The following is a 12727-nucleotide window of genomic DNA, read 5'->3' on the forward strand; positions in this document are numbered from 1 at the left end:
GTAATTTTTCAGCTCTGAAAGAATAAAATAATGACACACCTCGCAAAATTCTACAACTAAAATTAAGGCTAAAACAAAGATATCTCGAGTACAGTGAGGTATTAAGTATTAATTTAAAAAATGTTAATTTTCTAACTTGTCTATTATTAAGTATTTTATAGCCGTCATTTCTCTTTACGTTATGTTGTATAGTATGTACGCAAGTGGGAGTGCCAATAGCCGAGCGATCTAAGTCGTTGGACTTTGGGTCTGAGTTAGAGATAACGCAGGTTCAAATCCTGTCAGTGACCATTGCACTTTTTATTAGTACCATTGACCTTGTACTGTAACGACTCCCCCCTTATTCTGTTTGATAAGATCCTCGCACAGGCCAGTGGCCCATGAGGACGGACAGAATAAGGCTTAAAAGGGGATCGGCCTCTCCTTTTTCTAAAAAAAAAAAAAAAAATAGTCTTTCTTCTGGTGAAATTCCATTTATCGCTAAATTCCTGCACTTTTATTGCTTATAAATTATCAAAAAAGGTTATTGAAATTCAAACATCTTCCTAGCGTATCCCCTCAATTTTGAGTTTAGTGTAACAGACGAGCTGTTGATAAATCTGTTATCTATTACAGGATGCACCCACCACTTATTTTGTCTTCTTCGCCTTGCTCTAGATCTACGGTACAACAGCTTCCTCCCACACACCGCTTCTTTCACTTCCATAGCTGTACTGGCTAGTTGTGTACTGTGCCCATCTCTAACTGTGCTGGAACAGACTCAACCCTCAACTCGTGTTGCTCAACTCTCCGATTCATGCACCCTTGTGTACAAGGCCTTATTGAAGAAGAGAAGGTGGAGTTAACGGTACAATTTAACATGGGCTTAGGCTGGTAGAGATAGTAGTCTAAAAGGAAAAGTAATTAAAATATTAAAACAAAAATAAGTCGTGTTTGTTACTTAGTTTTGGCTATTAGTTAAAAGCGTTTTCTATTTTATTAAACGCATAAAAAAAGTTCACTCTTAAATTTAAAACATACAAACTTACAGTTTCAGAAAAACATAAATGAATCAACAATGAAATGTTAACATTTCTAAATTAAGCTTTACTATTGCAAACAATAGTGTCTTAAACAAATGTCAAAACATTTATCATTTCGATGACATTAACTGGTAAACTACAAACTACAAACATAATCACACACAGTCTAGGATTTTCTTATTTACAACTTAATGTAAGCTTTTTTCTGCCTTTAAAATAATATGATAATTGAAAGCCTTTAAATTTAGTTTAAAACATTTTAGTCCTAATGAGAAAATCAAACTTTAGTAATCATCTCTGGATATTGAATAAGTTGATCACAAAAACCTCTTATTTGGAACTCAAATGGAGTAAAATGTATTCAGAAAACAAAGTGAGGTATTGGATATTTATACTTATTCGGATTTTGAGTTTACGTGTAAAGCTGCCGTAATTTAAGATATCCTTACTCAACAAAATCACACAGATACATCTAGATGTCTGAAACTCACAGAGGCCGTGGGTCTTCAGCGACCATCATCCCTCAGGAGCCGAGATTTTGAGAACCTCCAATGGTTCGAGGATTGGTGAACTCCAATAAACGGGTGTTTGGTACGCTCTAGTTTTGAGCCATGGGGTGCAGTGTGCAGTGCCCGTAAGTTTCAGAATATCAGACATTATTTTTTTCTCAAATGCAGCCAAAGTTTCCTGTACTCTTCATGCTAAGGTTGATTTTTGAAACAACACCACTAAATATGTTCCATCATTTTTACTATTAATAGTCACTGAAACTAATTTAACGTCAATTTTACAAAACTTAAAATCTATAAAGCCAAAAGTCTATTTATGGGATTTGATCAACCTTGCTCAGGGTACATTACTGAACAAAGTCTTTTGTAAATTACATTAAGTTTGTAAAAGTTACACCAGTATTTATAAATGAGAGAACGAATGGATACTAGAAATTATCTACTTTACCTAATACCTACTTTATCAGTATTTAGTTTGCACAAAACAATTCATCAGTTTAATTAACTACCTATCTTTACAAATTGAATATTTGTCAAAATTCCAATTTAGTTAAGGAAGAGAGTTGCAATCACAAAGTGTTCAAGTCATTATCTATACTAATAGATAAATTCTAATTAAAAATCAATCATATGTCCTACATATTATTCAGATTGTCCTTGAGTATATATGTCGTAAGAAACCTTAGCAATTACTTATAAACAGAAGTTTTGAAAATAACTTATGGGCTGATCGATCCCAATTACGGAAAATTGAACTAATAATTAATTTAAGAAAATATTTGTTTTACAAAAGAAAGCCTCAAGAATAATAAAGCAATTACAAATAAAGGAGTCTAAAACATTTAGGGAGAACTGACTCTACCATTTATATAGTTATTTTAAATATATACATGGTGGTTGAAAAGTAAGTTCATACCCTCCCCCTTAACTTTTTTGTTATTTTAGATATGTAAAGTTTGTTTGCAGCACTCTTAATAGTTACAAAGGGCTACACTAATAATGATAGTTTTCAAATTTTTGACCTTCAGTGGACAGGGGGTTGGGAGGCAAGTCAAAATTTTCAAATAGCACTTATAATCTTGCAACATATCATTTTGAAGGTCTTTATTAGTCAATAAAAATACACTTAAAGAGTTGAAATCTGAACACTTTACAAGAAATGGCAATACATGTGTTGAAATACATCTTCTTCAAGAAGGTCCCTATGTCAATGTGGTTAAACATTATTGTTCTTGACTTGTAGCCTTTACTTCATATTCTGAAAGATTGCAGCAAGATATGCAATTGGTGCAAATTTCTTTTCAGCATTATACGTTTGGGGCTGCCATTTCTTGTACAGGATAACGGGGAGAGAGAAGAGTTGGACCAAAAGAAAGAGCAAAAATATCGATGGAGAAATGAATGGAGGAGTGAGTAGGAAGAATGATGGGAGAATTTGCCAACCAGGACAATGGGTATGGGAAGAATGATCAGGGGTGGAGTGGGAGCTGGAGTAAATGCGGTAAAATTAGGCGAGAACAGGGAAGTTGTAGAGCGATATATCAGAAACATGGACTGAAAGCAAGGTCAGAAAGATCGGCTGTAGGAAAATATCAACTAGATTAAAGCTATTCCAACAAGTCCGAAGAAAAGAGGAAAACAAAAGGATGGTGGATAAAGGCACCAGGGAGATCGACAGTGAGAATAATTTGGAAATAGGTACGAGCTAACACATAATTAATTACTGGTAAATATATTATTATAAATTTTATAATAAAACAAGGGAAAAGTATAGGGTTAAAATAAAACTTTAATAATTACTTTTTATACTAATCTATTTCCATTATACAATTAATAAACAAACGGTGAAACCAAAATGTTGTCAATTTGACGAGTAAAAGATTAAGTAAAGAAATGGTACTTTGGTATTATCCGGAAGCCACTATTTTGGGACGAGTTTTCCTTATCGGGGACCAAAATAAACTTAATTATATGGTAATAGTACTTTCCTTGTTTCATAATGAATCGAAAAACCCCGATGAGGCATACTTCCTGTCGCCAAATCGACTCCAAATAGGCCTAGACTCCGGAATCACTTTGCTGCTTTCGAATAATTAATTGTTGTTCCTTCAGTTTTTTCATTGATTGTCGTGCGCTTGATTAATTTATAAGGTGGTATATTCAGTAAGATTTATTGTGATGATAAGAAAAGAATAATAAATTAATCTCAACAGTTGACAGGCTCAAGGGTCAACGCCATACGAAGAGGAAACGGAACTCAAATACCAGCAATATTTGCGATCCCGATATACTCGTATCTCGCGGTCCATCTAGTTGAGGTTATGTTTGCCGCTAGTAACTCTTGCATCTCGACGATCGTAAACGTTGTCAATAACAGAATAAATGAGGTGAGGCACCATTAAAAGTCAATACGCCGTGTCGAATGTTTATAAACAATAAACGGTTACTGCTGCAAATATAAGAGCATAGATTTCCAATTCCTGAACATTGTGCCAACCGCTGTTGAAAGTCCATCAAGTGTTAAAAATTAGAGTCTACCAAATTCTACGCGTTCTGTGCTTTTCCTCACCAATCTCTATAGCCTACAGGGTAATGACCATTCTACGACGATGTTTACAACATTAGAAATTAGTTGATGTCATTAAACTCATAAAAGTCACATGTAGATATGGCAAATCTCGATTAATTTACAACTTGAAAAACCTCATAAACTACTAGCTCTTGTTAGTTTATGATTTCGTCTGGCTATTATCAAATACTCCAAACATTATAAAATGAAGCAGCAAAGACTTTCATCCGTTCCTCATATAAAACATATAATAATCCTAGAAATCTTTTGGCCACATCTTCAATAACCAACTAATCAAGATGTGTTCCAACAGCCAACTTTCTTTACTTTGAACTTCTTCAGTCTACAGCTTTGTCAAGAAGTCAGGGTATCACCATATACTCGCATAATACTCATCATACACCAAAGTATGATACTCGTAGTATTGAAAATACTATAGGTATATACTACATGTATATATGTGTCGTATATCTGTATGCTGTACACCAGTTTCCCCAGGTCAGCGTTCCATCTCACCATTTTCATGGTGGAATTGAGTATGCGCTTTATTTGCCGAAGACTATTTCTCATCAGAATCAGGATACTATTTTTATTACAAGTTATGCTAAAATGTACACGCAAATTTAAAAAATCTTGAAGTATTCAAGCAAATAGAATCGCAAAAATATATTTAACCATATTATTTCTTTATTAACAGTTACTTCTATGAGCAAACTGAAATAGATAGACGCCTCCGCGACTTGACACAATGGAGCACCATTGTTTCTTGTAGTGGGAAATTACATGGAAAACTTTGAGATCAGCCGAGAAGTAGCAAAGAAGCCGGTTATGGGTTCGCTAAGTAGATGATGTATGCGCAGTTGAACCGCAAGGTTAAGAGAGCAGATGCATTCTTACAACATATAAACGCCATACATAACAACATCATTTCACCATATCAGTTGAAAAATAGGTCTTTACAATTTTTGGACGTCATCACAAAAAGAAAACTAGATGGAACATCAAGTAATCAACACTCACTAATAAGTATCTGCATGCTAAATATCTTGTCATCATCCTAGAAGCATTGAGTAACCCTACCAATCTAATTCTGTATATGATTTATAAGAAATATAGATTAAGAGGTGTAAGATGCTCTGTGAAATCCTGTGACCTACTTTCCAGAATATCCACAACCACAAACTCTTCGAGAAACAGCGCCATGGTCAGGATTCAGCGGCACGATAATACTATCGCAGGTTATCTGGACTGTTTTAGTGATGGTCCTGTTTTAAACCACAATCTGATAGAACACGTATGGAATAGTGTTGAGTTTAATTCTAGTTCACCTTCCTCCTAATGCAACGTGTGGAATCTGGTGCTGTTACAAACGTGACTCGTGGAATCTGGAGCCATGTTCGTCTGAAGAGATCGAAAAAAGTCAATGACGAAGAAGCCTACTACCAAGATTTGTAATATAGGTGTCTGTGATGTAAATTATTCGTTTTGAGCTTCTTCGTCATCGAATGTTTTCGATCTCTTCAGACGACAATGGCTCCAGATTCCAGGAGTCAAGTTTGTGACAGCATCAGATTCCAGACGCTGCAAACTCAACATTCATATTAAATCAACCCTTCCCACCATGGCTACGTTATATGTTGCTGATGTTACTATTATATATTGCTGTTATATTATTGTAGTTATATTAACATATTTTACATGTATTTGTTATTTACATTGATAAGTTTATATTTATTTACTGATGCTATTGCTTTTTGGCTTTGTTGATACACACCAATCGACATAATCTACTGTACTTTTAATTTTCTTGCATTCCTTTATGTAATGGCATTGCCGTTTAAATAAATTATAAGAAAACATAGTTGACTAAGCTATCGTATCTTATTATATCCAAGAGGTACTACAAGCAAATCCTCAGTTAACGTATGTAGGGAGAAACTATTGCACTAAACTTCAGATGAGACTAGCTTCTCTGATTCTTCACTGTCAAAGTCCACAGTCATTTCAAAGCATTGACTGATTCATCTCTTGCAACTCTAAGACCCCCTCCTCCTGTGCAACAATCGACTGATTCAAGTCTAGACCTCCTTGTCCAATAGCTCATTCCATTCTAACAAAACACAAAGGCCTTAATCACTAGTTAACCTCGACGAATAAGAAAAATAATTTCAGTGTAGAAATTTAGAAAGGTGAATGTTTTTAAATAATCATAATCTTATATTACCAACTTCTAAAAACTATTTTATACCTTTTTGATTAGTAACTTTTGGTTGTGGTTGTGGTTTTATAATACAGAGGTATTAGCCTATTTCACAAGCGGAAAATTTATTTAGTCTTGGTTGGCATTCACACGATCTAATCGCTTATCAAATCATCTTGTCTCTTGCATTTTTTTCTTCAACCTCATGTCCAAGAGTACAACAGTACTGAATCACAATAGGTACTCTTAACTTTAGACGAGACCAATAAAAAATAAAATACAAAGGTAATAGTAATAATATGTTTGGATGAACGAAAAGCCGTTATATAACAACGTAGTTTACTTTTAGTCCGTAGAATGAGGTCAAAGATATTTGTCATGTTAGGAAATTCACACAACACTAAGAATATTAAATTTCATAATTAAATGAAAAGAGAAGAAACACTGCTGTAAATTAACAGTTTCGTGGTATGTTACAGTACTATGTCATTTGCTGGGATTCAGTCAAAATGCAAGAGCTATTATATATGCTGAACAGCCTAATGTACCGTTAGACCATACTATGATCAAAGTACGAACTTTAAAATGGAGATTAAATTTGATAACCTCTACAAAACAGTAATAATCGAGCTATTGAACTGTTCGTTTTAATAACATGAAGAAATGTAGCCACTTCAGGACGAGAATGGTGGGAAAAAAGATGAACAAAGAAGTGGCGCCAACGCCCGCTTGTTGTGACAAAGACCTCTAAAGCTCGGCGGTATCACTGCGGGCGGCCATTCACGTTCAGTGCCGGAAGTGAATACGGTTGGTGGCCCTGCCACAGGAAATGCCCCGTTCATTATGCCCGCTTTGTTTTTGCTCCTAACCGACCTGATTTGTAAGGATGGACTTGCGCAATGCCCGGCCAACAGACTGGGGTTTGTCAAGGGAGTGTTGCCCTAGGCGGGTGGACTCTCCCAGCCAAAAAGAGTGGGCTTTTGTTTGAAGAATCTCGTTCTGAGACGAAACTATTAAGAAACGAGACGAACTTCTTTGACACCACCATTTGTAAGATCAAATTATTCAGACAGGACATGTGTTGATGTTGAATAAGAAACTTATTCCAATTATTAAGATTCCGACTGAAAATCGGTCCTTCTTAAAATTATATCATTTCTGTCTGTCCATTAGTGTAATAACTCTTAAAAGAAAGATCCTAGGATCATGTTACTTGGTTTATGAATTCCTCTTGGTTCAAAGAAGAAGACATACTGAATTTGGGATCAAAAGTCGAAGCACAGCAGTGTTGCAAGCAACTCTATAAAGAAATGACGTGTTTTGCTTCGTTACGTTCTGTCGGTTCCTTGATTATCCGTCGTATCGGTTCATTAAAATTACTTATGTCTTATATGATTTGAATGAATATAAACATAATATTTAGAGCTAAGAAATCTTTAGACAAATAAGCATTTACTTTTACGATGCATGATCAAAAATGTCTTTGGGGGTTTAAGTGGTGTAACTTGCTTTTATGAAGGAAAACATGAAAGAGCTTACATTTCATGGATTCAAACAATCCAAATTTTTCCATGTGAATGGACACCGTTCACTAATTCTCCGATTTCATTGGAATGGACTATTTGAAATATAGTGCTCATCTATTGTCGTATCCATTACTGTAAAGGTGTTGAACCAACTATAAAGTATTTGAATAAATATGAACTATAAATAGCGTGAGCCTCACACGCCCAAGAAAGAGCGGAGCGCATCCTTGATGAGATGGGAGTGGGAAACGTAACACCATCTCCAGCTCAGACGTCCCTAAAAGAAAAAGACAAGAAAGCAAGGGCAAGGCCTCTCGGTCCCTGAACCTCGGGGTCTTCGCCCACTCCAGACGGCCTCCGGTCCGGTGCTGGAGCTGGAGCCGGGATCAATGGCCGCTCCAGCAGCTCCAGCTAACCTATAAACGAAAGCGAATGTGTGCCGGTTCGACGACCGCTCGATCCTGGACCAGACGGGGGTCGTCGACCGGCTGATGTGTGTGACCGACCTACAAATGAAACTGAAAGCGAAATGGGCCGTTGAACTCAGGTGCCTCTCAGAAAATCGTCTTCCAGTCGTTTACACATTGCAGAGAGGTCGTTGACTTCGCTACAGATCATGACTGGAGGTTCTAGAATCTTCAGCACGTTCTCTGCAGCTCCAAGAGCTTTGGCTTTTGATGAAATCATGAAGGACTTTCTAGACCAATGTTAGCAGATTTGTGGGTCACATAAACAGTTGAATTGAAAAATACTACTCAGTGTACATTATTTTTCATTTACATTGTTCATAAATACGATCCAAGTATTATATTGCAATATCGTCTTAATCTTAACAAGGCACAGCTAATTTTCACGTCAACTGTTTTAAGTTGAAATCCCAACTAAGGTTACTAAGTTATTTCAAATTTTATTTCAGATTGTAGCTAAGTTTCCTTTCAGAATATATGTTGTATAACATGGATATTCATGCCTAAACCTGATACAGTATAAATATGGCTTAAATATGTCCTTAAGCTTGGGAAGTGCCGCAGCGTGAAGGACACGGCGCATGGGTATTGAAAAGAGTTTTCTACAAGGTATGTATACAAAAAGCAACTCTGCGCCATACGCGTATACTTTAGTTGTAGGCCTATATATTATTTTAATATTCATTGATTTTTTTATGTATATCTGAAGCTTTGGATATCTGTCACATTGCTTCAGGCTAGGCTATGATGATTCGGTCAATGCAGATCCAGTTGCTTTTTCAGCCTTTAGTGTACCTGTCTTCATGGACCACTGGCCTGTGCAAGGATCTCATCAAACATAATAAGGAGAATCGATATCACAAGGTCGATGGTACTGAAAAAAGTGGAACGGCCACAGACGGGATTTGAAACTGCGCTATGCCAAACTCAGATTTAAAGTTTGAAAATTGTAATTGATAAAGGATAAAACACAAAGGAGTTCTAACATTATGGATAACTGCTCACGCAGACATATATTGCGACTGAGTCTATGGCGATACAAATTGTATTGTATACAACGTTGTTATGATCGTATAAGAGAAATTAGAATAAAACCCCATGAAGATCCTGCAATTACATTTCTGAAAATATTTAAAGAAGTGTAATTCCTAAAGGTCTTTGACCAGTAAGAGCGGGAACGATTAGACCAGTTTTTGTCCCTGATCTGACGGGTTGCGGCGCTTCTCTTGAATGAAGTTCTTTGATCCTTTGCGAGCCCACAATTCTATTTCAGTCTCTCGGCTGGTCTTAAGCCAATTTCGGTTTTCATACAGTAATTTTGTTTTAAACCACAATAGTGTTCAATGAATACCAAGCGTCTAGAGCGTGTTGTATCTAAATGTTATATTTTGTCTTAAAATATGGAGCAACTTCGAATTTCCTGTCCCTTTTATGATTGGTCCCTATCGGTAATCTTAATCTTAGAAGCCTGTCATTGTCATCCTTAAATCATGTCTGTCTTTCCTTCTGTACGATAAAGGCCCTAGATACTTGGAACTTGGTATATAGGTGCACCTTGGTCTTTAGAAGAACCTTATTGATTTTAAGGTCAGAAAGCCAATGGGCAGCAATGTTATCACTAAAAAGGATAAAGGGCTAGACCATCCATTTCCATTAATCCAGGAAAAGTCACCGCCAGTTCAACAGATTTTCGTTACGTTCTGTCAAGTCCTTTGATATTCCGTTGTATTGGATTATTATTTAATGTTATCATTATTCCATTTCCCATTAACCATTAAAATAAATGGTTTGCCTTCAAAAAATCTGCAATAAATATTATTTTAATTACTATATAATGAATGGACGAATAGATATATTGATATAAATTGGTTCTCTAAAGACAAATGATTTTTAAAAGGCTTATAAACCTTCTTGAAATTTACCATACAAGTTGCCACAACCTATGATATATCAAAACGGTTCATACGTTGTAGTTTGATTCATTAAATGAACAGTTTATTCCAGAGATATGGCTCGCTATTACGTTTCTTTACTTGTAGTTTAAGGTTTTAATTTCTTATAAAAATCTCATGTCGTAGAATAATAAAACGGCATTCTAGGGTAGACGTATTAGAGCCCATCCTCACTGTGGGGGAATGTTTACCTTGATTGTTCTATCTCGAGCTGGACCCGCCGGCGGTCATAATATTTATAGGTTAGCCGGAGCGTAGAGGTCGTTGACCTTCGGGCACGGGGGAACGGCATCATCAGATCCTGCAGAGGTGGATCCAAAGAGGATTCCATGGAGCAGATGCTAACGAGTCTAGCATCATTATATTGTGTTTATTAAAACTTTTACAATATATACTGTTTTCTAATATCTAAGGAGGTTGCAATTTTTAACATCATTTGTTTACTTGTGCTTGTATTTAATATGAATCATCTTAAAACTGGTCCTCGAATTTCATCATTTGTTCCGATCCCGACACCTCTCTGGACTATTTACATCGACATATATGAACCGACATATATGTATCTCGGTCAACGACCCAGCTCTCTTCTCTGTCATTTGTTATTTTCAAACTGTTATGTTTTGTTTGTTGTTTTTGTTTTGTTTATTTTTTATACGGTTATTTATGTCGGGGTTTTAAAATAATTGAATACATTCAAAGTGGCATGTCCATTTAAAGTTACAAATTTATTTTCTTATCACTGTAGTTTTTGGTGGCCATGATTACACAGCAGTAACGAACAGATTTTTGAAATTTAGACTATAACATGTTTAACCTAACTTCAGTATTTTGAGGTCTTTACAACACCAAGGGCATTTTAATTGAATATAGCAAACGGGGGTTTTTAGGGGAAACGGCTTACATTCTTTTCCAAAGTTGTACTTATCTTTCCGGAAATCGAATTCATGCCTTCTCGGTTGGAGAGCCTGAGTCTTACCTATAGTCTACAGTAAAGGCTTCAGTATTAAAATCACGGCTAAATACATGATTACATACAATCAACCTCATGACGGCTATATGTTAAAGTAAATAGTCTGCTGCGTCTATTACGATACTAAGCTCTTCAGCAAACTTATCAAAAGTACAAGATTGTTTGATAAAAGATTTAAGGTTGCAGCTTACAACGTGGCTCCAAAAAGTACCTGTTTACAATAATTGTAAAATAAGAAACAAAAACTATTTCCATTTCCGAATCACTCTTGTTTCGTTATTTTTATACGGTCTAAGTGATTCTTTTACGTGCCTTTCAAGTTTGGGTTTAAATATAACAGAGAGATTTCCTTATTGTCTTAGAGAAAAAAAAGATTTGTCTGAAACTGTCGACTACTTTAATTTTCTTCTGAAAATCCGAAAAGGACTGTTTTGCTGCATCCGGAGTGGCAGGATGTTTATTTAGGATGGGTAAGTTTGGGGGTAGGGGTAGTTTCCTGTAGAGATCCCATGAGCCACAGTCGTATTATCTTGAAGAAGGGGAGGCTAGCTCTATTGCCGCAGATTCCAGTCAAAGTGCTCAGAGAAGACCGGCATAGACAATACTTCCTCATTTTTAGGCTTTTAAATGCCTTTAAACTAAGGGAGCCCCACTTTAACAGATATTCTCCGCAGTAAACTAGACAGCTATCAGCCAACCCTTTTTCCTCAAGTCCTTGACAGTTACGATTAATGATGTGCCACTCCTGGACATCCATTGGGTTGTCCAGATATAAGTGACACATCGGTTTTTGCTGTACCCAGTATGGGTTCAACTGGAAGGCATAAACCAGGCAGAAGTGAGCCCTTCTGCCTTAATGGAACAAAATGGTGTTCCAATGTACGTGGCCAAGATATTTATAATATCAGTTTTGTACCAATTTTGAACCTGTTTCAGCATTTCTTTGTCTACTTAGACCAATAAATTCTTATGGGATTTACATTTAGTGCCTTGGGTGGTTAAGGGTGTCACTAATTAATATTAATAAAGTCATATATACACATTAAGTGTTTTCCTTAGAACGCAGGAGAAAGCTGAAGATTGTTTAGTGAGGTAAAGTACCATAAGTGATGCTTACAATCAAAGCCAGAGTCAAAGTACTGCCGGAGTCAACGGCCTGGACTGATGGAACTCTCGGTTTCGTTTATAGGTCACCTCGTCAGACGACCGGTCGTTGCCCGCGACTCTCGCTCTCGTTGGGCCACAAGGTGTCAACGGTTGGCCCGCCCTGATTCCGTTCATCCTGGGACCGCTGACCGCTACCCGGGATTGACCAATCTGCCGCCTCAGGAACCGTAAAGGAGTCGTCTTCTCCTCAAGTGGGGGTGGTTTGTAATGTCGCAGCAACGGTCAAAATTTTGGTCGCTGTAGTTCTCAGATACGTTTTTGAAGAACGAGACGTTTCGTTTTCACGGTCTGGGTTGGGATCTGCCTAAAATTAGAGAAAAGCACAAGAGAGTGTTTTCTGATAGG

At 36.6% G+C, this 12727-nt stretch overlaps 1 protein-coding gene across 1 annotated transcript in view; it reads left to right on the forward strand.

The window, feature by feature from the left end:
- The first annotated feature begins 12379 nt into the window (after window positions 1-12379).
- LOC124363429 overlaps window positions 12380-12727 on the forward strand; it is a 37023-nt gene continuing 36675 nt past the window's right edge. Inside the window, exon 1 of the mRNA XM_046818679.1 lies at window positions 12380-12549. Within this exon, the coding sequence (XP_046674635.1) occupies window positions 12380-12549 (170 nt within the window). The remainder of the gene's footprint in view (window positions 12550-12727) is intronic.

Source organism: Homalodisca vitripennis, chromosome 5 (assembly GCF_021130785.1).
Source record: "Homalodisca vitripennis isolate AUS2020 chromosome 5, UT_GWSS_2.1, whole genome shotgun sequence".
Lineage (NCBI taxonomy): Eukaryota > Metazoa > Arthropoda > Insecta > Hemiptera > Cicadellidae > Homalodisca > Homalodisca vitripennis.